This window comes from Amblyomma mixtum, chromosome 7 (genome assembly GCF_055824585.1).
Source record: "Amblyomma mixtum isolate Tamu chromosome 7, ASM5582458v1, whole genome shotgun sequence".
Lineage (NCBI taxonomy): Eukaryota > Metazoa > Arthropoda > Arachnida > Ixodida > Ixodidae > Amblyomma > Amblyomma mixtum.
Genome location: NC_143018.1, coordinates 151,547,992 through 151,574,468, shown reverse-complemented (window position 1 = coordinate 151,574,468; position 26,477 = coordinate 151,547,992). Strand labels below are relative to the sequence as shown.

Genomic DNA, 26,477 nt, shown 5'->3' with positions numbered 1-26,477 from the left:
TTTGCAAACTACACCACAGAAAGAACACTGGCCGGAGAGCGTCAAAAACGAGAGGCTCGCTTCTCCGGGGTCGCTGAGTGTCTGTCTTTTGCCGGCACCGACAAAGCAGTCGTCCCCTCTGCCCGTCGGCCCTGACGCACAAATCACTGTCACATGCCACACCCACGCACTCCGCTTTCCTTCGGGGGAATCGGGGGAGCTTCCCCAGTGACCTTGGAGCGAGCCGATGCCCGTTCCCTCGGACGCAGTGGGCGGCCCCCCACCGTCGTGCCGTGCAGATGTCTTGGAAGCGCCTTAAAGACGCAGAATCTTTAACATCCTCCCCGCCGAATGAGTTCTAACTCATTCATTTTGTGCCTATAACGGGTGCAGGAGTTGGATCGGGCGCCTTACTGTGGTGCCACCTGGCAGGCGTATTGCACAGGATCGCGTTCTTCCATCTCGTCCAGGAAACAGCTCCGTGATGCGGCCAGTTTTCCATGTTTGTCGAGGGTGGAAATCGTCATGCAGCAGCACCAAATCGTTCACTTGCAGGTCACTTGAGGCTGTCGGAGTAGAATGATGGTGGGACCTCAGTAAACACAAGTATTCGGTTCGCCACCGGTTCCACAAGCTTTTAGTCAGGCGTTGTCTGTGCCTCCAACGACGATTGAGTACGCTGGAGCTGGCAGCCGTGGGATGTGCACCGCAGGTTGGTAAAGCGGTCAAGCGCTTTCCGACAAGAAAGTGTGCCGGCGTCAGTGGCTCCGGTTCTCCCGCGTCAGAGGGGATCGCAGTGAGGGGCCGAGAGTTTATCACGGCTTCGATATCCGCCAGAATGGTGCAGAGCTCTTCGAAGTTCACGTAGCTACACCCCAGCACTTTCTTCAATGCAGTTTTCACCGAGCGCACTGACCGCTCCCAAAAGCCTCCCCACCAAGCTGCCCTTTCCACATTGAATTTCCATTCAATCTCTTGCTGGGACAAATAGTCCAGTACCTCTTGATGGCGAGCCGTTGTCCAAAGTTTCTTCAGCTCCGCTGCAGCGCGGTGGAAAGTTTTAGCATTGTCGGAATACAGCGTGCAGCAGATGCCGCGTCTCGCTACGAAGCGACGGAACGCCATGAGGAAACTGCCAGTTGAGAGATCGCTCACAATCTCTAGATGTACTGCTTTTGTCACTGCGCAGGTCAGAAGCAAAATATACGACTTTCTGATTTTGCCTTCCGTCTTTGTTAAAAGTGGTCCCGCGAAGTCAAGGCCTGTGACCGCAAATGGAGCTGCTTCTGACACCCTGTCTCGTGGCAGTGGTGCTACAGGCTCCGTGGCACTTTTGCGGCTCATTTTTCTGCAGGTCATTCAATGGCTGAGGACTTTCTTTACGACTTGTCGCCCACGTATTATCCAAAACCTCTCTCGCAGCTGAGTCAAGGTGTCAAGGCATCCCGCATGTAGCAGCCGTTGATGAGTGCTTTGGATCAGGAGGTCGACGAGAGGGTGACAAGCAGGCAGAACTACCGGATGAGCGGTCTCATAGCTGAGGTTGGAGTGTTGCAAACGCCCCTTCAGTCGCACCAGTCCAGTGTCATCCAGAAACACGTTTAAACTCCTCAGTTCTGGACGTCCTCGAAAGCGGCCGCTCTTGTCTGTTAGGCTTTTAGCTTCGCCAAAAGCTTCTCCTTGAGCTGCCTGGAGCAAGAAATGCTGCGCCTGCCTGATTTCGTCAGCGCTGAGCGGGCCCTCCAGACGTTCTTTCCGAGCGCAGTTGTGCACAAACCTTCGCACCCAAGCTGTGACTCGTTGCAAGCGATTCAAATTGCTGAAGCGCTTGATTTCAATTAATGGTGGCGGGGCTTGTGCTGCAACATGGCTGACCGCTAACTCTGTGTGCTTTTTTTCGTCGTCGACTGTCTCCGTAGGGATATCAGCCGGTGTGTCAGGCCAGGTTGCCGGTGACTGCGTAAGCCACTTGGGTCCTTTCCACCATTTTTCACAGCTTTTGAGTGCGTCTGGAGAAATTCCCCGAGTTAGGAAATCTGCTGGGTTGTGGATTCCAGGGCAGTGTCTCCAGTCGATTGGGCTTGTCTTTTCTTGGATTTCTCCAACTCGGTTAGCCACAAAGGGCTTCCACTGAGCGGCTGATCCTTTTATCCAATATAGTGCAATCATGGAGTCTGTCCACAAAGTCACTTCGTCGAGGTTCAAACCGAGAGATTCCTTCAGGTATGCGCACATCCTCGCACCTATCAAAGCACCAAGAAGCTCTAACCTTGGCAGGGACAGCGTCTTGATCGGTGCGACGCGCGTTTTGGCCATGACCAGAGAAAACATTGTTTTCCCATTGCTCTCGCTTCTCAGGTAGGCGACTGCTCCATAGGCTTGAGGGCTTGCATCCGTGAATATGTGAAGTTGAGGGGTGCCGTTGGCACTGCAGCCATACCGACGAGGTAGGGAAATGTCCTTGAGGTGATGCACCGAATCGGTCCAATTCTCCCATTTCTCACTCACGCCGTGCGGCAATGCCTCATCCCAGCTCAACCCATGCATCCAAAGTTCCTGAAACAGCATTGTCGCCGTGATTGTCACTGGACTTAAGAGACCGAGTGGATCAAATATTCTTGCTGAGGCCTGCAGCACGAAGCGTTTGGTGTTTCTGTTGACCGTGAGAAGCTCCAGCGCTGCTTTCAGGGAATACTTCAGCTCGTCGTTTTCTCTGTTACACTCGAGCCCCAGTACTCTTGTCATGGCTGATGTCGTCGTCGCAGTGTCAGCGCAAGGATTTCCAACGGCGTCAGCATGGAACCGTTGTTGCAGGAGTTTGTTGTTAGAGCTCCATTTTCGCAGTTTCATGCCAGCTGAGCTCAATATTCGCTGAGCCTCCTCATAAAATTTCGTTGCCTCTTCTGCGTTGCTGACTCCGGTTATCAGATCGTCGACGTACAGGCAACTTCCTAGAATTCCTGCTGAGTGAGAGAGCTCCTCGGAGACGTTAGCCAGGTGATACCGTATTGTAGCGGCTAGCAGGAACGGGCTGCTTGTGGCGCCAAATGGTACTCTTGTCATGCGCCACACCCCTACATTATCCTCTTTTCAGCCTTCACATGGTGGAGATGAATACCAGAGGAATCTCAGTGCGTCGCGGTCCTCATTTTTGATGCCAATTTGAAGGAAGGCCTTCTCGATGTCTGCGGTGAATGCGATTTCATGGCAACGGAAGTTTAGAATAAGCCGGAGAAGGTCTGGGTTTAGGTTCGGGCCGGTGGAGAGAGCATCGTTAAGTGACATGCAACCTTGTGCCTTCGAAGATGCGTCGAATACTATGCGAACTTTGGTGGTCGAGCTTTCGGAGCGAAACACAGCACAATGAGGCATATAGTACACTCGCGGTGCGGGGCTGTCGATCTCGTGTGCTGGAACCTTTTCAGCAAAGCCTTGATCAATGTAGTCGCGGATAGCATCATCATACACCATTAGCTTCTCTCTGTTCGGTCTTAGACGTCGCATCAACCTGCCCAGGCGTTCTCTTGCTACAGATTCGTTGTTGGCTAGCCCTTGGTCAAGTGGTTTCCAAGGGAGGCTTGCCTCGTAGTGCCCATCAGTAAAAGTCAGAGAATGATGGAAATCTTCTCTCATCTGCTCTTCTTCCTTTCCTGAAGGGCCGCTGCTTGATGTGATACCGAGGCTTTCTAGCTCCCAGAATGCTCGAAGTTCGCCCGATAGCCTGGCTTCTTTGTCATAGACGCTGGTGCGCAGAACGGCCACGGTAGAGCACGACACACCTGAAGCAGACCGCGCTATCGGTCCCTGCAGGGTCCAACCGAAGTCTGTCTTCAGCGCAACCAAGGCTCCTTGTACTTTTCTCACTTCTGCGTGCACTAATGTCCAGTAGTAATCTGCGCCAATCAGAATTTGGATTCCCTGTGTGACATGGTGAGCTGGAGGAACTGTGACATCCGCTAATTCCAAATCAGCCACTTCACTCATCTCGATAGCATTTTCTGGGAGAAGAAGTTTGTCGGAACAGATCTCTTCAATTTCTAGCGCCTCAATGCAGTGCTCTTTTCGGCTGTATTGGCTTCTCAGCCACACTCTAACTCGGCGTCGTTTTTCTTTCATAATGTTGGCCGAGCCACCGAAAGGGTAGATGGTGACTTCTTCGCCGGTCACCTCCAGTTTCAACTCTCGCGAGAGCTGCTTTGTGACAAATGATCTCTGGCTGCCTCCGTCGAACAGACAGCGAGCGAGGCGCTTTCTTTCAGGCCCGTCCACCCACACCTGTGCAGTCTGCAGCAGCACGGCGTTTTTGTTGCTGCTGCTTAGAGAAGCTGTTGAGTGTAATCCGGTAGCGGTCTCGCCGCTGGAATTCTGAGCAGGTGGGTCACAAAGCGAGGTGATGTGACGACGGCCACACTTCGCGCAGCATAGTGACCAATTCTTGCACCCCTTCGTCATGTGCCCTCTTTTCGATCATCGGAAGCATCTCCCTTCGTTTTTCAGTTTTCTCTTCTTCTCCTCCATAGGGATTGGGGCTTTGCACCCTGCCGCCTCATGCATATCGGAAGCGCAGAAAGGACATGTCTCCTTGATAAATTTGGCACCCACCTGGAGGCTGGCTGCTGAGCCCTTGCCCTTCACGCTGCCGGGAAGGCGTTCTCTGGAGTGTTCAGGTCTCGGTGCTTGCTGAGGAACGTGCGTGCCTCCTCCGTGTATCTTTTCCCTGCTGTCTACTTTCAAACGGATTGACTGTAGGATGCCTTGGAGACTCGAGCTGTCGAGCATATCCTTGTCCGTACTGTGGGCCTTATGATATTCAACAGCCCATTCAGCGGGCAGTACACGAAACAAACTTTAACTTCTGACCTAAGATGGGACGCGCATATCGCCAATGTTACATCTGCTGCCTTGCGAAAGCTGTTCTTCCTTAGAAGATGCTTACGTTTGGCCCCTCAAAATACCAAGCTTTTTGCCTACACTACCCTCGTAAGGCCAATCTTGGAATACGCAAGCACTGTTTGGTTCCCGCATTCTATCACTAACATCACTCGGCTTGAGAGAGTGCAACGAAAAGCTTTAAGGTTCATTCATAACAAATACAAACCCTCTGACTCCCCTACCGATCTTGCAGTATCATCTGGCCTTCCATCACTATTATCTAGGGCAAAAGAATCCCGCTTGAAGTGTTTATATCAATTATTGCACAACACCTACAGTATAGACGTGTCTAAATATGCATCCTTCTCACAGTCACGGCAATCCCGGCACAAGCATGCGCACACGCTGACTGAATACTCATGCCGAACGAACACACTCAAGCATTCTGTCTTTCCTTTAGCCATCAGCGAATGGAATCAGCTCGATCCATCGATTACCATGTCGGACTCACTATCTTCCTTCACCTCAAGATTAGTAGAATGCAACAAGAATCAGTAAAATATCAATAGTCCTACATTTTACCAGATACTGCCGAACAGCTACTTATTGATATTTTTTGACATGTTATATTTAAGGATGATTGCAAGCCTATTGCCACCCGTTACCTTCTTTTTCGCTTTCTTCTAGTTTATATTGTAAAATACTTCAAATACTAGCATGCTTGCTGGAATGAACGACTCCTGCTGTACTTGATTTCTTTTTGTTTCAGTTCTGAATTCTCAAGTTATTGTTTGCTAACCTGCCTACTAGCAGTTATATAACACTTATGTAAGTGTTCTCATTTTTGTTGATCTGCTTGTAATTTATCTGTATTGTACTCTATATTGTACTGATGCCCACCTGCTACGGTCTCTTACTGAGACTGGCAGTATTGTAAATAAATAAAAATAAAACCGCGCACAGCATCGCACCGTAACTGTCAGATTTGACGCCTAACGTGTCAAGTCCTGCGACGTTTCGTTGGACGTGGTCGTGGAGGCGTCGCAGCGCGCTTACATCACTCAGAGCTCTAACCTGGGGAAGGTTTAACAGCTGCGTCAGGTGTTCTTGTACGAGCACACCCTGTCGCCCGAAGCGCTCTTCGAGCGTCTTTATGGCGAAGTCGTAGTTCTTCTCCGTCGCCTGGATGCCGGTCAGTGCTGCCGCCGCTTTCCCCGTCAACGCTGTCCGCAGGTACAGGAACTTCTCAGTGCTCGTCAGGCCGTTACTCTCGTGAACTGCCTGCCGGAACTGTTCCCAGAATGATTGCCACTCAAGCTTGTTGCCGCTGAATTTCTGGAGCTCGAGCTTCGGCAATCTCAGATGTCCGGTGCGATCAGTAGTTGATGCTGTCGTGGAGACTTCTGCATTAATAGCGCTGGTTGCTCCGTTACACGAATTTCTCTCTGTATGACGCCGGAGTCGGGTCCGCATTCGTGTGATGAGCGCTTGGCACTGACGAACACCTCTATACTCTTCCTCTAGGTCCTCGTCACGAATATGCGGCTCAATTAGGGCGTCTTGCTCCTTGGCCTCTTTAGCAAGGACATCCAACTCATCTGAGATTTCCGCGATGCGGTCTTGCTGTTGGGGCCCCAGCTCCTCCGTCGTCGATATTCCCGCAAGCTCTTCATTTAGCCGGTCCAGTTCGGCGCGCGTCACCTTCCTCTTTGTCCGGAGTCGCTCCATCGCCGCCGTCCGTTGTAGTCGCAATCGCTTTCCTCACGTTGTCGCTCTCTTATTCCCGCGTTTCGGCACCAAAGAATTGTTCGTTTTTCAATGACTTTCGGGAGACTGAAATGCTTTAACAACAACGAACGAGGATTTATTTGCAAACTACACCACAGAAAGAACACTGGCCGGAGAGCGTCAAAAACGAGAGGCTCGCTTCTCCGGGGTCGCTGAGTGTCTGTCTTTTGCCGGCACCGACAAAGCAGTCGTCCCCTCTGCCCGTCGGCCCTGACGCACAAATCACTGTCACATGCCACACCCACGCACTCCGCTTTCCTTCGGGGGAATCGGGGGAGCTTCCCCAGTGACCTTGGAGCGAGCCGATGCCCGTTCCCTCGGACGCAGTGGGCGGCCCCCCACCGTCGTGCCGTGCAGATGTCTTGGAAGCGCCTTATCGACGCAGAATCTTTAACAGAGCCGATGGCGGAGCATCGTAGGTCGTTGAAGGGCGCGGCTTCCTCCAATCTCGCCGTGCATTGCAAGAGTTGCGAAAAATGCTACCCTCATTTGAATAGGACCAGCGTCTTGTTCAAACATAGCGATCAGGTATGCAGGGAGATGGTGGAGGCTTACCTAATCAAGAAAGACTCGGATTCCTGTGTGGCATCACCATCTGTGGCCTTGCTTGACAGGGAGATAACCTTTTTGGCCAGATTTCTTAAGGCGAGCAGGCGATATGGGTCTTTGGCGTGACATCAGCGTGACCGTTAAGGTTGTTGTGATTTTGTTTGTGCGCAGTTTTATGGAAGTGTAATTGACGGGTGCATCACGGTGCACGCGAAGGGATAGTGGGTGATTGTGTTTTGGGTTGATTAGGTTGATTATCGCGGTTGTTGTGTTTTTGTGCTGTCTCACTGTGGGTAGAAGATACATATATAGGCCTCTTCATTGAATAAAAATTCAGTTGATAGTCTGCGCCCGTGTCGTGCCTTCTCGTTCTGTGTCTTCGTTTTTTGCGCAGTTTTCAGTATTAAATCCTACCAACTAGCCCAGTTTACCGTTCTTCCCGACGATAAGTTGGCCAACGTCATTTTCTACTTGGCGGGCACCGCAAGGGACCCACGAGGAAGAACTCACCAGTTGGGACCTGTGCAAGCAGAAGCTTACCGAATTGTTCGGTAAGCCATTCGGACGTCAGCTGGCCGCGAAGAAGGAGCTTGCATGCCGCGCCCAATCGTCTACAGAGTCTTACATTCAGGAGATTTTAGCCCTCTGTGTGAAAGTTGATTCCGCCATGTCAGAGAGTGACAAAGTCGTTCATATTTTAAAGGGAATTGCAGACGACGCCTTCAACTTGCTGGTGTACAAGAACTGTGGAACGGTTGACGCAATCCTAAAAAAATGCCGCCGGTTTGAACAAGCGAAGAGCTGCCGTATTTTTCCCTCGTTCACGCGGTTGCCGAACACGGCGGCAACGTCGTCCTGCGTAGATTCACCCCAACCGTGCCCCCTGCCAACATCCGACAGCCTGACACGACTTGTGCGCCGAGAACTCGAGGCAGTGTCTCCCACAGTTTCCCAATTATCGGTAGCGGACAGTGCCCCTGCAGTATTCCTTATGCAAGCCGCCAAGAATTCGCCAATCTCGGGATCCGACCTGTATGCTCTGTTAGTTGCGCAGATGATCGTCGTGTGTCTCCGGTGCTCGGTGCCCGACATCCGTACAACAATCGCCGCAGCCGCAACCCGGATGAGTGGAGAACACCTGACGACTGCTCCCGAGTTGGTCACATCTCCCGACACTGCCGAAGCCGTCCGTCATCGACCTACCGCCGCTATCCTGAGTCTGTCTACTCCCGCCGCTCGTCGTCGCCCATTGACCCACAGTTCCCAAGCACCGAGGCTCAGGCCCCTCCCACCAACCGCTCGTCGTCGCCTTACCGTCGTCGATCTCCGTCGCCCCAATCTCGCCGCCCATCATCTCCTGGCCCGTTTGCTCGATCCCGTTCGGAAAACTGATTGCTGCAGCGTCTGGAGGTGATACTGCTCCGACGACCGAACTTGAAAATCCTCCTTTGGCTCTCCATGCCCGACGGAACATACTTTGCGTCGACGTGGACGGGATCCCTGTTACCGCCCTCATCGACACGGGAGCGCACGTCTCCGTTATGAACGCCCGTCCACGCCGTCGCCTAAGGAAAGTGCTCACTCCTGCCCACTCCGCTGTTGTTCGTGTTGCCGATGGCGGTGCTTCCGCTGTAGTTGGAATGTGCACAGCCCGTGTGGCAATCACCGGCCGCCATACTTCGGTTCTCTTCACTGTCCTCGAACACTGCCCTCATGACCTCATCCTTGGCCTTGACTTCCTTTCCGAACATTCTGCCCTCATTGATTGTGCCACAAGTGTCGTTCAGCTCGCCCTACCTTTTACCGACGAACCACCGGCTACAGTTGTCCACCGCCTATGTACCATGGATTTTGTCCGCCTGAACCCCGAAGCCACGGTAGGAAGCTGTGGCGAAGGAAAACGTGGTGATAGTTGTGTTTTCTATCTTCCCGTAATGGATTGACTTAGGAAACCGGAAGAAAAGTGTTGGGGGTTTTAACGTAGTCAAACCGAGTAAACTTTCGAAAGCATGTGTTCATTCTTCGCTTCTTACTTGCATCAGCGGACGTGAGGCGGCGCCGAGGACCACGAAAGGCAGAGGCAAAAATCAATCATGGTAGCACGCAAAAGGCAGCGTTGCGATACTGCCAGCGGGGTATCGGTCGAGAAAAGAGCGTGCATGGTATCCAATGGCGTGATGTAAACACACTTAAAACAGAGGCGATGCTGCAGCACGGGCTTGAAAGTTTCGCATGCCAGTCTAGGGCGGTGTGCGAACACTCGCGCTCCTAAGGTACAGACACGTACACTACATGGCATGAGCCAGTCTGTGCAGAGTACACTGCAGGCCTTTGCCCTGCAGTGGGCGTAGTCAGGCTGATGATGATGATGATGACACTAAGCCAAACAATATGCAAAAATAAAATCCAAAACCAGTAGCGTTCGCCAACATGTCACCATTCCAGATTCTGTGACGCAGTTACGGGGAAGTCGGTTATAGCCTTAGAACTAGGTGGACAACGCATGACCCCAGCTGCGTCGCCTGGAGCTGCCCGCTTTTGCAAGCTTTCGTTCGCAGCGCCGCCAGAAACTGATGGTTGTGATGTAGAAGAACTTCTTGCTGGGCGAGTTGGTGCATACCTTTCTTGGGATGGCGTTGCTCACACGAACAAACATACACAGGAAGGAGCAGAAGACAGAAAGAGCGCAACGCGGATCTGGATATGAGTAGTCCCATTCATTCACCTAAATCATTATTGACCGGCCGACTTTGTAACCGAAACAAAATATTTCGTCGTTTAATGCAGCAAGTATGTGGCAAAAAGAACTGTATCAATTCTTTTTTAAAGCGTTTAATGTTAGGCCACTTTAGCGCTCCCTTTCCGTTCGCTGGTGGCTGATTGTGCTGAAACCTGTTTGACATGCAATCGAAAATGCTAGCGAATTCTGCCGCCGCGGCGGAAAAACTTGTTTTGAGCCGTTGCTTCGATGAGCGGCGACGCTTCAACAATTTGGAAATTTTCGCTGCGACGCGCACTTCAATCACTCCGTCGCTTGCATGTGAACCGGCCTTCATGCATAATATCGGCCGCGTGGTGCACTACCTTTTTTTAGTACGCCATCATTGCTGACGAGTTGCCACAGTTGTGGAGTTGTGGGTGGCTTTCCTCAGATTGTTTGTGTCGAACGAGCGGCCTCGTTAGTGTTGTGGTAGTGTGACAACTCGGAAGGTGAAAAATGGCTTTTGCGCTGCGGAAGACATTCTTACGCCCGCGGAGTTCTCAAAAACTGCCCTGACGTACTACACCCAACACCACGCCGGAGAGGCTGGCACCCGATGCCCAATAGAAGAAACGACCGGCCGCGATTGCGGACGAATGTAAGTACAGTACTGGAAAACAACTTCTGCGAAGTGTCGGGGGGATGCATGAGGGCTGCAAATGCATTTAGGGTTGGTCTTCACGTCTTGTTCGCAGTGAGGTGCAAAGTGCGAGCACCACGTGATCGTTTCTAGAGAGATGACGTTCTGACACGATCGCTTGCCAACTATGCAGTTTTTAACCCGCCGCCTTGCGGTCTTTGCGTGAACTCCTCGACGGAGAAGTTATATGATAGAATTTGGTTGTACGCTGAGAAATATGGGGTGCTGCTTGATTCGTTATTCCGACTGAACAGGAGCGTTCGTTAAAACTAGAGCATAAGAACAAAAGTGCTTCTAGCGGCGTGCGTCTTTTGTTTCTCCTGCCCGAGTTTTTACTGGATATGGAATATTTCGGATTAAAAATAGCACAACCATTGCATCGTAATGCCGCTGAGGTAATCGCAAAATGGAAGGTACGTTGCCGTTTTATTTGAATTACATTCAGTACATTTATGTCACTCCCCCCTCTCAGGCTGAAGCGATAAAAGTATAACGTTATTCGCGAATAATAGCTCTAAGAAAAGTATGACTAGCTTTGTAAACCATTTTTATACAAACTATGGGAGGCATCGCTAGGTTTGGTTCATGGGGTTTAACGTCCCAAAGCGACTCAGGCTATGAGTGACGCCGCAGTGAAGCGCTTCGCAAATTTCTACCACGTGGGGTTCTTTAACGTGCACTGACATCGCACAGTACGCGGGCCTCAAGAATTTCTCCTCCAAAGAAATTCTAGCCGCCGCGGACGCGATCGAACCCGCGTCTTTCAATTCAATTCAATTCAATTCAATTCAAGGTTTATTTTCCAGTTCACACTGGAAGGCTTTCAGGGCTAAAAGCTGCTCTGGGCAGCTTGACGTGGCCACTGAAACCTAGCCACTGAAACAAAGGGTCATTACTAAAAATTAGTTAACCGGCTTACTACGTAAGACAATTCACGAGTTTCTTGGTGCCCGCCAACACTGGTAATACTATACTTAAATAGCGATATTTTTATCTCAAGATACCTGTTTTTTCAAAATTACTTAGTTTTTCCTGAAACACCTAGTATATATTGTTACGTAGCCGTTGGGGCTCGTAACCGAAAGGCTTTAATGGTTGACGTGGACGGCACCGGAGAACAAGCCAAGAGCACCCAGAGGAGGCCGGACCCGATCTTCTTCTTTCACTCGGCGGTGCACGCGACTTGCGAAGAGCAGCCGCCTAGTGGCTGCTTGTGGAAACGTGGCATTACCCCCCTCCCTAAAAAAAAAAAAATCGACCCGATGCATGCGCAAGAAAAGAAGGTAAGAAAAGCAGTTCACAAGAACATGGCAGAAAATAAGCAGTTCGTAAGCAAGGATGGTGAGAAAATGAACGGTCACAAGAAGCATGCGGTTATGGCGTGGCGGTAGGCTGCTAGCGGTGCTCGCGCGAAAAGTACGGCTTCATTCGCACGACGTGGACGACTTCGGGCTTCTGCTGGCGGCGATGAGAAGTAGAAGAGCCGTCTGGAAGAAGTTCGTATGTGACGTCACTGAGCTGACGGACCACTCTGTACGGACCGAAGTACTGCTTTAGCAGTTTCTCGGAAAGCCCTCGGCGTCGAATCGGGGTCCACACCCACACCATGTCGTCCGGTTCGAAGGTCACTACTCGGTGGCGGTGATTGTAACGCCGAGCGTCTCGGCCTTGCTGGTTCCGGATGCGCAGTCGCGCAAGCTGCCGTGCTTCTTCGGCGCGCTGAGTAAAGTCCTCGGTACCAGCTTCGGGGTCACGACCGTCATGGGGCAACATGGCCTCTAGCATGGTGGACACCTCGCGGCCATACAACAGAGAGAAGGGCGTCATGCGCGTTGTCTCTTGTTGTGCCGTATTGTACGCGAATGTGACGTACGGTAGGATGTCATCCCAAGACCGATGTTCAACGTCCACGTACATAGACAGCATGTCGGCGAGACTTTTGTTGAGACGTTCGGTCAGGCCATTCGTCTGTGGATGGTAGGCGGTGGATTTACGGTGGGTAGTGCCACTCAGCTGCATGACGGATTCCAGCAGCTTGGCCGTGAAAGCTGTGCCTCGGTCCGTTATGACAACTGACGGGGCGCCGTGCCTGAGGACGATGCGCTCGACGAAAAATTTCGCTGCTTCGGCTGCCGTGCCTCGTTCGAGGGCCTTTGTTTCAGCATAGCGCGTGAGGTAATCGGTAGCGACTATTATCCACCGGTTGCCCGAGGAGGAAATTGGAAAAGGGCCCAACAAGTCCATGCCAACCTACTCGAATGGAAGTCAGGGCACTTGGACAGGCTGCAGTAAACCAGCTGGCCTTACAGACGGTATTTTCCGTCGCTGGCAATCGTGGCACGTTCGTACATAGTGGCGCACTGCCGCCGCAAGTTTGGGCCAGTAAAAACTCTTTTGAATGCGAGCCAAAGTTCGAGCATAGCCGAGATGACCGGCGGTGGGTTCATCATGACATGCCTGCAAGACTTCGTCGCGGAGAGTGTCTGGCACGACGAGGAGATAATCCCTTCCCGTGGGAGAAAAGCTCATCTTGTAGAGCACGTCGTTTAGGAGACAAAACGAGGAGTGCGTTCTGGCGAAGGGACGGTGTACTTCAGTAGTACGCGCTTTCAGGAAGTCGATGAGTGGAGCGAGTCCCGGGTCCTCACGTTGGCGCTGCGAAACAGTGACTGCGTCGACAGTTGCGATAAGAGGGAAGTCGGGCTCTTCGTCTTCGTTCGTCGACTGAATAGGCGAACGGGACAAGCAGTCGGCGTCGTTGTGCTGGCGTCCGGACTTATACACGATGGTCATGTCGAACTCTTGTAGACGTAAACTCCAACGTGCAAGGCGTCCGGAGGGATCGCGCAAGTTCGTCAACCAGCAAAGAGAATGATGGTCGCTCACGACCTGGAAGTGGCGGCCTAAAGATACGGGCGAAATTTCATCACTGCCCAGACAACAGCGAGGCACTCTTTCTCGGTGGTGGAATAATTGGTTTCAGCACGAGACAAAGTCCGGCTAGCGTACGCGATGACTCGCTCAGCGCCATCCTGCCACTGTACGAGCACAGCGCCGAGGCCTACGTTGCTTGCATCCGTATGAACCAGGGTCTCGGCATGGGCATCGAAGTGGGCAAGCACAGGCGTTGTTTGCAAGCGGTGCCGTAATTCATCGAATGCCTTTTGCTGTTCGTCTGTCCAGGCGAAGGTGACATCATCTCGGGTGAGACGCGTCAACGGGGCAGCAATTCGTGAAAAGGTTGCAATGAATCGGCGGTAATAGGCGCAGAGTCCCAAAAAACGCCGGACTGTCTTCTTGTCGGATGGAGTAGGGAAGTTGGCGACGGCTGCAGTTTTGGCGGGATCGGGCTGAACACCTCGACGGCTGACGACGTGGCCCAGGAACAGGAGCTCTTCGTAACCGAAGTGGCACTTTTCAGGTTTTAACGTGAGGCCGGCAGATCTTATAGCCCGTAGCACGGTGGAAAGGCGTTGGAGGTGTTCCTCGAACGTTGGGGAAAACACAATAACGTCGTCCAGATATACTAAACAAGTTTGCCATTTAAGGCCGGATAAGACTGCGTCCATCATTCGCTGGAATGTCGCTGGAGCGGAGCACAATCCAAACGGTAGGACCTTGAACTCGTATAGTCCATCCGGCGTGACAAACGCAGTCTTCTCACGGTCCCGTTCGTCTACTTCGATCTGCCAATAACCGCTTTTGAGATCGAGCGAGGAGAAGTAGCGCGCATGGCGCAGCCGGTCCAAGAAGTCATCAATGCGTGGTAGCGGGTAGACGTCTTTTTTTGCGACCTGGTTGAGTTTGCGGTAGTCAACACAGAATCTCAGACTGCCGTCTTTCTTCTTAACCAAGACGACAGGTGAAGCCCAGGGACTCCTCGATGGCTGTATGACACCGTCATTCAGCATTTCGTCTACCTGCTGAGCGATGACTTCGCGTTCCCGCGGTGACACTCGGTATGGGTTCTGTCGGACTGGTCGGGTACGTTCGTCGGTTATTATGCGGTGCTTGGTGAGGGGCGTCTGCTTGACCGCGGAGGCAGACGAGAAACAGTCTTGAAACTGAGAGAGCAGCCCGACAAGTCGATCCTTCTCGGTAAGTGATAGAGCGGGGTTCACATCGAGGGCGAATTGGGCCGGTCGGCTGGCAGACGTCCCGGTCTGGAGTGCGATGCAATCAGAAGTTTCGGCGATATCTTCCAAGTAGGCGACCGTGGTCCCTTTAGCGACGCGTTGTCGCTTATTGCCGAAGTTGGTAAGGAGTACATCCGCGAGGCCGTTGGTCGGATGGACGATACCGCGGGCAACACAGACGCCGTGATGGAGCAGCAGCTCAGTGTTCTGTTCGGCCACCCCTGCAGCACTGGACTGGTCGTCGCACCTGACGGTAACGAGAGTACATGAGCGTGGCGGCACGGTTACATCCGCGTCAAGGATGCGCAAAGGTGCGTGGCGTCGTTCGGCGTCTGCGGAAGTCGGTGCAGGCGGTGAAAACGTGACCAAACGGCGAGGAACGTTAATGACGGCACCATGCTGTCGTAAGAAGTCAAGGCCGAGGATGAGGTCCTTGCAACAGTTGGGCAGAATAACGAAAACCGCAACAAACACGGAGTCGGCTATGGTGACTCGTGCAGTGCAACGCCCTAAAGGTGTCATAAGGTGGCCACCAGCAGTACGAATTTGGGGTCCAGGCCATTCAGTCCTAACTTTTGCGAGCCGATCGGCGAAATTCTTGCTGATTATTGAGAAGTCTGCTCCTGTGTCTACTAAAGCAGTCACTGGGTGCCCGTCAACAAGCAGGGGAAGGTCGGCGCTAGCTGTGTCATCGGTATGAGGGAAGCTCGGAGTCACGGAATCACGCTGCGGCGGCATCGCTGTCACGGAATCACGCTGCGTCGTCACGGGGGGGTCTTCGGGACGTCGGTTTCGTTTTTCAGCAACCTGCCCCCCTGAGGTCGCCGCCTTCAGTTTCCCCGGCGTGGGCTTGGCGACCGCCCCCTCAGCGTATCGCTGAAAGTACGACGGCTAGGTGACGAGTAGCGGACGGGAGAAGGTGACCGTTGGCGGCCGTTCGGTGAAGTCTGCTGGGCAGCAAGGTATTCCTCGATTTCCCGAGGTCGCTCACCGAACCGTGGGCGCGGGGCGTGACGTGAAAATCCCTGAAGCCCGAGTTCACGGTAGGGGCAGCGCCGATACAGGTGGCCGGCTTCCCCGCAGTGGAAACAGAGCGGCCGCTGACGAGGAGTGCGCCATATGTCGGCCTTCCGGACCGGTGGTTGCATGGCGAGTCCCTGCTGCGGTGGCCGCTGGTAGGAGGGTGGCGGCAGAACGGACGGCGGCTGCGAGTCGAACGGGATAGGCTGCGCGGGAGGCACCGCGGGCTGTAGGACAGCTGCTGCATAACTCAGAGGGCGTGGCTCGGGCAGCAACTGAGGCGGTGCAAACGCTTGATAGATGTCCTCGCGGACGACTTCAGTGAGGGCAGCGGCTGTGGGATCAGGCGAGATGATGTGGAGTTTCCGGAGCTCCTCGCGAACTACGTCTCGGATCAACTCTCGCAAAGAGGAATGTTCACTGGCGCTACACGAAGCGGCCACTGAGCTGAAGGGCTGAACGTACGCAGACTCGTTTCGTCGGAAACGCTGCTGGAGGGCTCGCTCAATGAGGGTTGCTTCACTGATGAAGTCGGCAACGGTCTGGGGGGGATTCCGCACCAAACCAGCGAAAAGATGTTCTTTTACGCCCTGCATCAGGTGGCGCAACTTCGCGGCCTCCGTCATGTCGGGATCAGCCCGCCGACAAAGACGGGTCACGTTTTCGGTCACGTCTTGTGGAAACGTGGCAGTATGCATATATATAAGAAAAACCATCGGTATTTAATTCACGACGTTTCGGCCTGACGGCCAGCCGTTTTCAAGTGTACTACAGCATTTGAAGCACACACGTTTTGTTTCAAATGCTGTAGTATACTCGAAAAGGCTGGTCCTATAGCAGGAACGTCATAAATTAAAACCCGTTATGTTTTCCAATTTCTGTGAGTCAATCATTTACCAAAAAAGGGAAGAGAGGGGAACTGTGCCGAAGGCAATATTCTGTTCCTCTATTGTTCGCCGTAAAATATTTTGATGTGTCATGCACGCCTTGTAGCGCTTATGTATGCTTGTGAGCAATATATGAAAGTAATAATTTGCATTTTGCTTCTACGATTCTTTAAACAGTCTAGGATACGGTGTTCACAAAATGAATTTGAAGCGATAACAATGTTGATACAAGTGGCGTATATTGTAGTTAACACACATATTTCCAAACAATAAGTTGGTGGTAGTAATCGTACTTGAGTGGCCAATTGTCGTAAAGGTGGCCAATTGTCGGAATACTGTTGGTAGGATGTTGGTAGAGATGGCTGATATCTGGTTGATACGAAGTATAAACAATTTCTACGTACTTGTGTCTTTTGGATAACAGTGACCAATCGTCGGTAGACCGTTGATAGTGTGTTGGTAGAGATTGTCGCTAAGTGGTTAATAGTAGTAGTAGAAGACGTTTATTCGGCAAAAATTTACAGGCCGAGCATGTCGACCGCCTGGGCGACCAGAAGTCGCTGTTCTTCCTCCCCTTCAGCGCCAAGCCAGTCGAGCCAGGTGGTGATGGATAAAGAAGGTGGGGGGTAGGAACCCGACTGCTGAGCAGCCGGGCAATAGAAGAGGCAATGGGCAAGGTCCGCATAGATACAGGGGCAGTTGGGACAGGAAGGGTCCTATCGATAGCGATAGAGAAAGAGGCGAGACGGGGAGATGACTGCATTCATTTGAACGTGCCGAAGAAGGCGAGCCTCCGGCACTGTGAGTGATGGATGAGGGGGAGGGTAAAGGCGTTTGCCGAGGCGGAGCTCGAGGTAGACCTCTTTTATGGTGCGGCGAAGGGTGAGTCTCCCACCGTCCTCCGAGGGCTTGGGCCAGGGGATCAACGGTGCCCGGAAAAGTGTGTCACGGGCGAGCTGATGAGCCAGCTCATTGCCGTCAATCCTTGAATGCCCAGGGACCCAGCGGAGGAAAACGATGGAAGGCTGCAATGCGGAGACCGCTCGTTCGACCTCCTGTTGAAGAGAAGGGGTTAGGCTGCGTTTCTGTATGTGGTGTATAGCGGCTTGTGAGTCTGAATGGACTGTGTACTCTTGAAGAGAGGGAAGGAGGGCAAATGACTGGAGGGCATGCGCAATGGCGAGGACCTCGAGGGACAATGCATCCGGAGGGCGTAGAAACGGCCCGCTGGTGTGAGTTTCAGGAGCGGGGAGGTGGGGGTGGTACAGGGCGTAGCCGCAGGAACCTCGAGGAGCCACGGAGGAGGCATCCGTGTAAGCTACACCCTGGGTATCAAAGAGAGGGGATTGGTGCTGTGCGGCCGCATGACGACGACCGGCGTGCAGAACGGGGGACATGTTGGACGGAAGGGGGAGGATCCGATGATTGGGAGCCGGGGTGGGAATAGGAGAGGTAAACGGGGCACAGGGAATGGGCGAGATACCCGCTTGAGTCAGTAACCGCTGACCCTGACGGGTAAGGGAAAGCCGGGGCAATCTGCGAGTCATGATGGAGAGAGAGCAGAGAACGGAGAGGATGGAAGAGGCCTGTTGCAAAGATCTTTGCAGTAGAGGTAGTGATAGGGAGGTTGAGAGCTGCCTTGTAGAGGCCCACAAGGGCAGTCTCAAGAGCGTTGAGTCTGATTGAAGGAAACGTAGGGTGCAAAGTACAAGACCTTGTTGAGGGCCAGCGCGTGGGCAACTCGGCACGCATGAGCCTCGTGGAGACCTGAGCGCCGAGTGACCACGCGCCGCAAGAGGTGCGTTACGGAGTGGCAGGTGGTGAAAGCACGGTGGAGGGCCTGCACGTGCTTGGCTGCATGCAAAGGAAAGCCAAGAACTTTGCACTGCGTGACGACAGGAATGGGAGAGCCAGAAAGGTGGAGAGAGACAAATTGGTGGTGTGAGCGCTGGTATGAGGAATGGTTGAGGAGAAGGAGCTCGGATTTTTCAGGAGCAGGAGAGAGGCCAGCAGTGGTGAGAAAGGAGTCGATGAGATCTAGGCCACGTTGCAGGGTGTCCTGTACGTGGGGAGAGCCAGACGAACACCAGAGAGTGATGTCATCGGCGTAAAATATATGATGCAGGTCGGGAATTTCAGCTAGCTGGGAGGCATTAGGGGCCATAGCAAGATTGAAAAGGGTAGGAGAGAGAACAGCACCTTGAGGAGTGCCTCGGGTGAGGTTGTGGGGGTCGGACAGATAGGTGTCGACTCGAAAGCGAGCGACACGTTTAGAGAGGAATGAGCGGATATAACAGTACATGCGGGAGCCATAGTCTAGGGAGGCGAGTTGGGAAAGGATGTGGTCGTGGCAAGCACCGTCGAAGGCCTTGCGAACATCGACGGTCACAAGTGCGTGAATTTGAGTGGGGGTAGGTGACAGAAACGTGTGCTGGAGAACCAGAAACATGTCCTGTGCACAGACGTAGCGTCGGAAGCCGATGAGAGAATGAGGGAAGAACTCCCTCGTCTCGAGAAAATTAGAGAGGCGAGTCAGGGCCATTCGCTCAAGGGTCTTACCAACACATGATGTCAGGGAGATTGGGCGGAGGTTAGAGAGAGAGGGAGGCTTGCCCGGCTTTGGAATCATAGAAATGAGGGAGGAGGTCCAGGAGCTGGGCAGGCAGCCGCTGTCACATGCATCATTGTAGGTTTGTCACAGAAGTGGCGGCAACCTGTAAATTACTTTTGTTTGTATAAAACTAATGCGTCCGCGTTTCTTTGTATGTGTCTCGGGAAGAGCAAGAATGCATGCACGCTTTTTTCAGTTATGTAGACAACCCCTCGCGTTGCGAAAGCGGAGGCGGCTCAAACTCGTCCCCGATACTGCCGGTCTAGAGCTGACCATTAGCGGGAAAGAAGTTGCGGCCTACGTGACTGGCTTTTTGGTTGTGTTTTACTTTTTTGCGTTTCCAAGGTCACCGAATCGAGAGTCGAAGCCTGGGGCTTCTTTTTAGTTGTGCGTTAATTTTTTCCTCCTCCAAGATGGCGGCCATGCAGAGGCAAAGTGTAGGTGCCTACGTGCTCTCGTTGCGCGTTTTGGTGTTTTGTTTTTTCGACGCCGACGCTGTGGCGCCGCGAGTGCTCGCTCGCTAGCGCCCGAGGGCTTTAAAAGGGGGCCGTATGGAAACGAACTTCAGTCCGCTCGTCGGTGGAAACGCTGCCGCCGCGAACTCCCGGGTCTCCGAGCCGCCGCACCGCATCCTCGAAACCGCAAGCTGCCCTGGACGGATGTCGCCTTCGGGGGCCGCACTGACTGCGTTTTTGTGGATGGACTGCAGCCGCGCTTCCCGGTTCACTGTATGTTTGTTCACCTTCTGACTTTTGATCGACTGTATCTAATTGGCCTCTCACTTGTGTTCTGACCTGTGTAGAAATATTCAATGTATAACTTAATTCAGTGTGTTTACTCTTATGTGCTTTACGCAATTGTTTTGTAGAATGTAAATTACGAGTCTGTGAAAGCTGCCGCATTGTTCAATCGAAGCTATAAACGTTTTTGTTGTTGTTACCCCTTAACACGCCTCGGTCTCAGTCACTGCGTTTGCTTACCGGCTACGCCGGGCATCAAACGACCACCCCCTCATTGTCCGGATTCGGTGATGATGTCGACTAGTCGCCGAACCCGTGACAAGGTTTTAAGGAGGAATTCTTTGGCGCAGTCAGGAAGGTTGCGAAGTGTGGTGTATGTAATGGCATCCGCACCGGGAGCCGAGCGTGTAGCATTAGCAGCCAGAGCCGATTCGAGCTCCCGGAGAGTGAAGGATTGGTCCAGATCGGGGTTAGGTCCACCGCAGTACACCGGGTAGGAGGGTGCCAGGGGGGGGGGGGGGGGCGGGAGATAGAGAGATGCGAGCTGATCAAAAACATCGGAGGGAGTTCCTTGAGTGAGGGCTCTAGCTAGAGTGGGAGCAAGGGCAGGCTTTGTGCCAAGGAGGGATTTGAAGAGAGACCATGTGGATCGCGAGTGCAATGCAGAGTCAAGACGGTCACAAAGAGCACTCCAACGCGAGTGCTCGAGTGAGGCGCAGTGGGCGACGATCTCGGCCCGCAGAGCAGTGATCCGGGAAGAAAGTTGGGCATTGTGGGGTTGGCAGCGGAAGGAGCGTTGAAGACGTTTACGGCGACGCCATAAACGGAGTAGGTGAGGGTCTGGGTCTGGGACTGGGTGACAAGAGCGAACACGACGGCTACTGGACGTGAGCGCTGCAGTGATGCGCGACGTCCAGTCGTCGTAGGATTGAAAGGAGTCAGAGGCGAGATTAGCGCGGAAGGCGTGCCAGTCAGTATGAGTGACCGGATGACAACGAGGGATGTGGGAAAGAGAGGTGGAAATGTGGACAAGATAGTGGTCACTGAGAAGATTTTCGGCTGTCACTTGCCAGTGAAATGAAAGTGAACCCCGAGAGAAAGTGAGACCGGGTGTCGTGGGGCGCTATGAGGCAGTGCCCGCTCGAGTAGGGGAGCCAGGAGTATTGAGAAGGGTCAGGTGGCGTTCCTGGGCCAGACAGTGGAGGAGGCGGCCGGGTTTGAGGGTTTGAGGGTAGCCCCAGAGTGTGTGAGGGGCATTAAAGTCACCACCAAAGAGGAGATGGGAGTTAGAAGGAAGAGAGTAAAGGAACTTGCCCAGGGCGGAAAATAAAGAGGAGGTAACAGGGGGGTTGTAGAAAGGCAAAAGGGCGAGTAAGACGCGGGAAGAAGGGTGTTAATAGATCATAGATCACACCAACTAAATATTTAAGAGGGACGGAGGGGATATCAAGCGGCTCCACGAGCACGTCGCTACGTACATAAATACACGCAAGTGGTGTGGCCGTAGTGGCATGGTAGGCGCGGTAGCCTGGGACAGTGCGGGCCATCCGGGTCTCCTGGAGAAGGAGAAAATGGGGAAGGGAGGGGCGGGCGAGTAGATACTGGTGGAGGGGGGTCTTATTATGGCACAGATTTCGGCAGTTCCACTGCACAACCTCGAGGTCCTCGCCAAAAGCCATTATGACAGTGTAGAGGTAGAAGCTCTTGAGGGTACGCGTTCCTTCTTTTTGGCCGGAGGCAGTGACTGATGCAGGGATTGGAGCGTAGAAGTGAAGGATTCTAATTGTTTGGATTGTGCTTGGAGGGTGGTAAGAATCTGCAGAACCGATGTCTCTAGCTGAACCAAGCGAGTGTGGTGTGCCTGTGTGGTGGTTTCGAGAAAATCAGCCAAAGGGGCGACCTGGGCGGTGGAGGAGGGAGTGGTGAGTGTGGCAAGGTGCTCATTTAGCTTGCTAAGCTGGGAGGTAAGAGAGGAGGTGGTTGTCTGGAGGGTTTGTGTCAAGGCGTGTATCTGTTGTTGTAGGTCGTGGGAAATGCGCTGTTGCTCTCGCTGCTGGTTCCAGCGTCACTTTCCAGCGTCTCTTCCACTGCACCACCCTCTCCATCCCTGACTGACGAGAGCCGCTCCTTCGACCTACGGCTTGCTATGCTGGAACGCCAGTGGTTAATATGAAGTGTATAGAGACTGTCGATGAGGGGATGATAGGAAGTATAAAGACTTTCTACGTGCTTGAGTCTTCTGGATTACGGTGGCCAATTGTCGGAAGACGGTTGATGGGTTGTTACTACAAAGTATGAAGAGATTTAAAAGACTCTCTATTCAATGTTGACAGGTTCTATTAAGATTCGTCTAAAGACTTTCTTAAGAATATTAATAAAAATTTTTGTAAAGGTAACCTTTCCGCTTTTCCTTTTCAGTCGAGATTGGCTGTCTACACCACACATCAACCGGCGGGTGCATCAAAGCGCAACGTCGAACAGTATGCACAGGTCTGTACAAAACAAATCTACTATTTAAAGATGGCAGTACTACGACAAACACGAAGAAGGGCCACAGGTTCCTGTTTTTATTTTTGCGAGTGGCGCTGACAGCCATCCCAAATCCACCATGAAGCCCGCAGCAAGAAGATCGATCAATTAGTGCTTCTGGATGCTAGCTCTGCGGTGGCCGTACTAACGTAGACGACAGTTATTGCTGCGCGGATTATTGCGTTAGTCTGGATGCTTAAACTGAGGCTGAAAAGAAAACTACCCCGTTTGCTCTTGTTGCGTAAATAGTGAACTTCAGCGAAATCTTACATATGTGCTTATTTTTTATTCCCTGCAATTTTCGCCTTCAAATTAGCACCTTCTTTCATGGGTTCAGGAGTCCATCCAATGCAAGGCTGCTTGCGCGTTTTCCCTTAACAACCCTTAACAACACACGCCCACTCTTTGTAGCCTTGGTGGATCGAGCTGCGCTGCGAATAAAGCGTCTCCAGCGCGGACATACAGTGCTGCTGCCGTTGAGCTGCGAACATCCCTTGCAAGGAAATTATTTAGAGTTCATAGACTGCCCATCGACATTTGTCTGTGAATTCGATACACTTTGTATAGACAATTCCTTAAGCCTAGTCTACTGACAATATAAATCTTCTATCGTATAACTGAGCTGCAGAAAGTGAACAAGGACATTGAAGAAACACACAGACGAGGAGGATGCGGCGCTGACAACTGAAGAATAAAACAAACAAAGAACAATGACCAGCTGGCGCGAGAGATCTTGGAAGCCAGGGCTATGCGTGATTCGGGCGCGCAATGCAAGTCTTCAGTTTGCCTATCGAAAAAAGAGGTCAAGTACCTGCGCGGCGATGGAAGCGGATAACGATAGGTTATCTTTCGAAAGAATGCCTGTTCTTCAGGATAAATATGCGGTTTTCAAATAAATTCTTCAGTTGTGAGTGCAGCATTGTGCTCGTCTGTATGTTTTTTCAACGTTCTTGTTCACTTTCTGCTGCTCAATTATACGATCATGAACCAACTAGCTCACCAATCCACCTTATTAAATCTTCTAGACAGCTTAAGAAAATCTATAGATTTATGACCATTCACTTCCAGTTGACCTTGTTTAAAGACTATAAATATGCAAAAGGAAATGTCTGTAGGAAAGCAATAGAGTCTGTAGAAAGTCCAATGACCATTTTGAAAGCGATTGCTCAGATTATAAGTGCGCACAAATTCGCCTATGTTCGTGGTCGTCGTTCCTAAATGCTTAATATGCACCCTTAAGGTGTTGTCTGCAGTTGGCACCTTTGCACTCGCGGGCCTGCACCACCCTTCAATCGGTGCCCCTATAAAGGGTGTATTAACGGTGCTGACACCATTTTGCAGTGAAGCGAGAAAAGATAACAGCGTGAGAAGCGTTCATTCAACAGTGCTGTGCCCCTAATGGCCTATTTTGTTTTTACTAAGAAGAGGATGTCTATCGTGTGGGTGTTGCAGCACAAATCCCATTCCAAGAGTAGACAAAGAACCCGCACCGATTTACACGAGGGCTCTCAGAACCAAATTAAACCTGCATGTATGATGAAGCCTAGAAGCTATGAAACCTGAGATCGGTTTCTTTCGCTGGTCTTTGCACACAGTAGAACTTGGTGCTGGGCTAGTTGGTCATTCATTATTTGTAGATTGGATGTAGCGCCATTAGGAAGACCACAGAGAGGGGGCGACACAATAGCAGCGTACATTGTTGTGTCGTCCTCTCACTGTGGCCTTCATAATAGCGCTACATCCAATTTTTAAATACTTTGCACAGAGTATATACACCATGGTATATCATCATCATCATCATCATCATCAGCCTGACTACACCCACTGCAGGGCAAAGGCCTCTCCCATGTCTCTCCAATTAACCCGGTCCTTTGCTAGTTGCCGCCACTGTATCCCCGCAAACTTCTTAATCTCATCCGCTCACCTAACTTTCTGCCGTCCCCTGCTACGTTTGCTTTCTCTTGGAAACCACTCCGTTACCCTTAAGGACCAGCGGTTATCTTGCCTTCGCATTACATGCCCTGCCCAAGCCCACTTCTTCCTCTTGATTTCAACTAGGATGTCATTAACCCCGTTTGTTCCCTCACCCACTCGCCCTCTTCCGATCTCTCAATGTTACACCTATCATTTTTCTTTCCATAGCTCGCTGCGTTGTTCTTAACTTAAACTGAACCCTCTTTGTTAGCCTCCACGTTTCTGCCCCATAGGTGAGTACCGGTAGGATACAGCTGTTATATGCTTTTCTCTTCAGGGATATTGGTAAGCTACCAATCATGACCTGAGAGAACCTGCCATACGCACTCCACCCCATTCTTATTCTTCTAGTTATTTCCCTCTAATGATCCGGATCTGCGGTCACTACCTGCCCTAAGTAGACAGCTTAATTACCGCGCAGAAACTGGGTGCTCGAAAGAGCGCACCGCGCGGCTTGTGCTAATTGCGCTAACTGCGGGTTCTCCTCTTTGCCCTTTTGTATGGTATGTTTCATTAAATTCATTGCGTGCATTTGTACTTAGCTAGTTGGCTTAGATGTTTTCAGTTATTTACCTCTGTATCTTGCAAATTTTGTATCAATCAATCAGGCAATAAGTCAGTCAGTCTATACAATTTTGTATCAGTCAGTCAGTCAATACAAATAAAGCGTCGTTGCTTCGGGAGTAGTGTATTGACGCGGGTACGACAAATTTAAGCTTGCAATTTTTTACGGGATCGGTTTTTTTTCCCCTTTGCTGGTCTACTAACTACTTGTGTTAAATTTAATACTGTTCCAAAAATGAGAACGGATTTATATTGATTTCCTCACCAGCGCTCTTGATGGACTGAACGTTCTGCATTCTCCGATTGAGTGAGCAAATTAAAGCTGTCGCTGATTTGCTTTGCTGTCGCTTCATGGTAGCGATTAAACAAGAAATTTGGGCTAGTTGGTGCTTGGACACGGGCTGCAGCATGTTAAATAGCGCGAGTAAAACAGCGGACAGAGAGCGTCTGTCCCGTCTGCTTCCCTCTCTCTGTCCGCTGTTTTCTTCACGCTAGTTAACACGTCGCAGCCAGTGTTAATGGGAGTCATCGGCAGCAAATAGAGAATTTTACCCTATCGGAGTCAAGTGATTGTGGTAGGAGAGCGTTAGCAGTTCATTTCCTCCCTCAGCGTGTTCGCTATCTGCAGTGGATGCCTCTGAAAGAAACGAAATTGAGGTATCGGCTGCTGGAGTGCACTCGCATGATGATGAAGGGCGTGTGCATTCTGATGGTGACGGAAACTTTCGTGCCTTATTTCCTGTACATTCTGGAAACCAGCGCTGGCACTTTTATTTCATTTCTGGACGTTGGGCCTCAGTACAGTCCTGGAAACCAAATTATTCATACGGCCGCCTGGGGATTATCGTCGTGGCAGCACATACGGGGAGGACGCTTCTATGTGAAGAAGGATTGATGGCGTCGGATTGAGGGACCAGGAGGGAGCGGAAGTTGGAGTGACAAAGAGGAAACGTTGAAGGTGGGAGATGGCGATGAAGGTGAAGCGTACCAAACATTTGACGCTGCTCTTACTACTAGCTTGGTGATGCTATCTCTAGCGGCGAGACCGGAAAGTGTCTGACTACGAGACTGCAAGAACACAAAGTAAATTTAGAGAGCGTGACCTCCGGGCAAATAAGCCTGAATTGTACCAGTGGAAAGTTTCCCTCCTGCCTTCGGAAGAACAAGTATTCTGCGCATATGCCGGCACACCACCACAAAGGTGACAACGGAAGCTCATGCTTTTTCAGAATTATCAGATAAGTGTGTAAGCAAGCCTTCCGCGCATCTAACCAAACAAGGGCTCCTATTTCTGAGGGCCAATGACAACGTGGATGATTGTAGATTGTAGGTAGATAATCGTGTGGCGCGTATGCGCATAGTTGCAGCGCATGTGTCTGCGTCATTTTCCTGTCTCGTTTGAGTGCTACCACGCTCTAGTACGACCA

The 26,477-nt window shown here is 51.8% G+C and overlaps 1 protein-coding gene across 1 annotated transcript in view; it reads left to right on the top strand.

Moving 5' to 3' along the window:
- LOC149337871 (lipase member K-like) overlaps positions 1-26,477 on the top strand; it is a 316,672-nt gene that overhangs the window by 262,113 nt on the left and 28,082 nt on the right. The window contains exon 7 of the mRNA XM_089554532.1: positions 22,402-22,473. Within this exon, the coding sequence (XP_089410658.1) occupies positions 22,402-22,473 (72 nt within the window). The remainder of the gene's footprint in view (positions 1-22,401; positions 22,474-26,477) is intronic.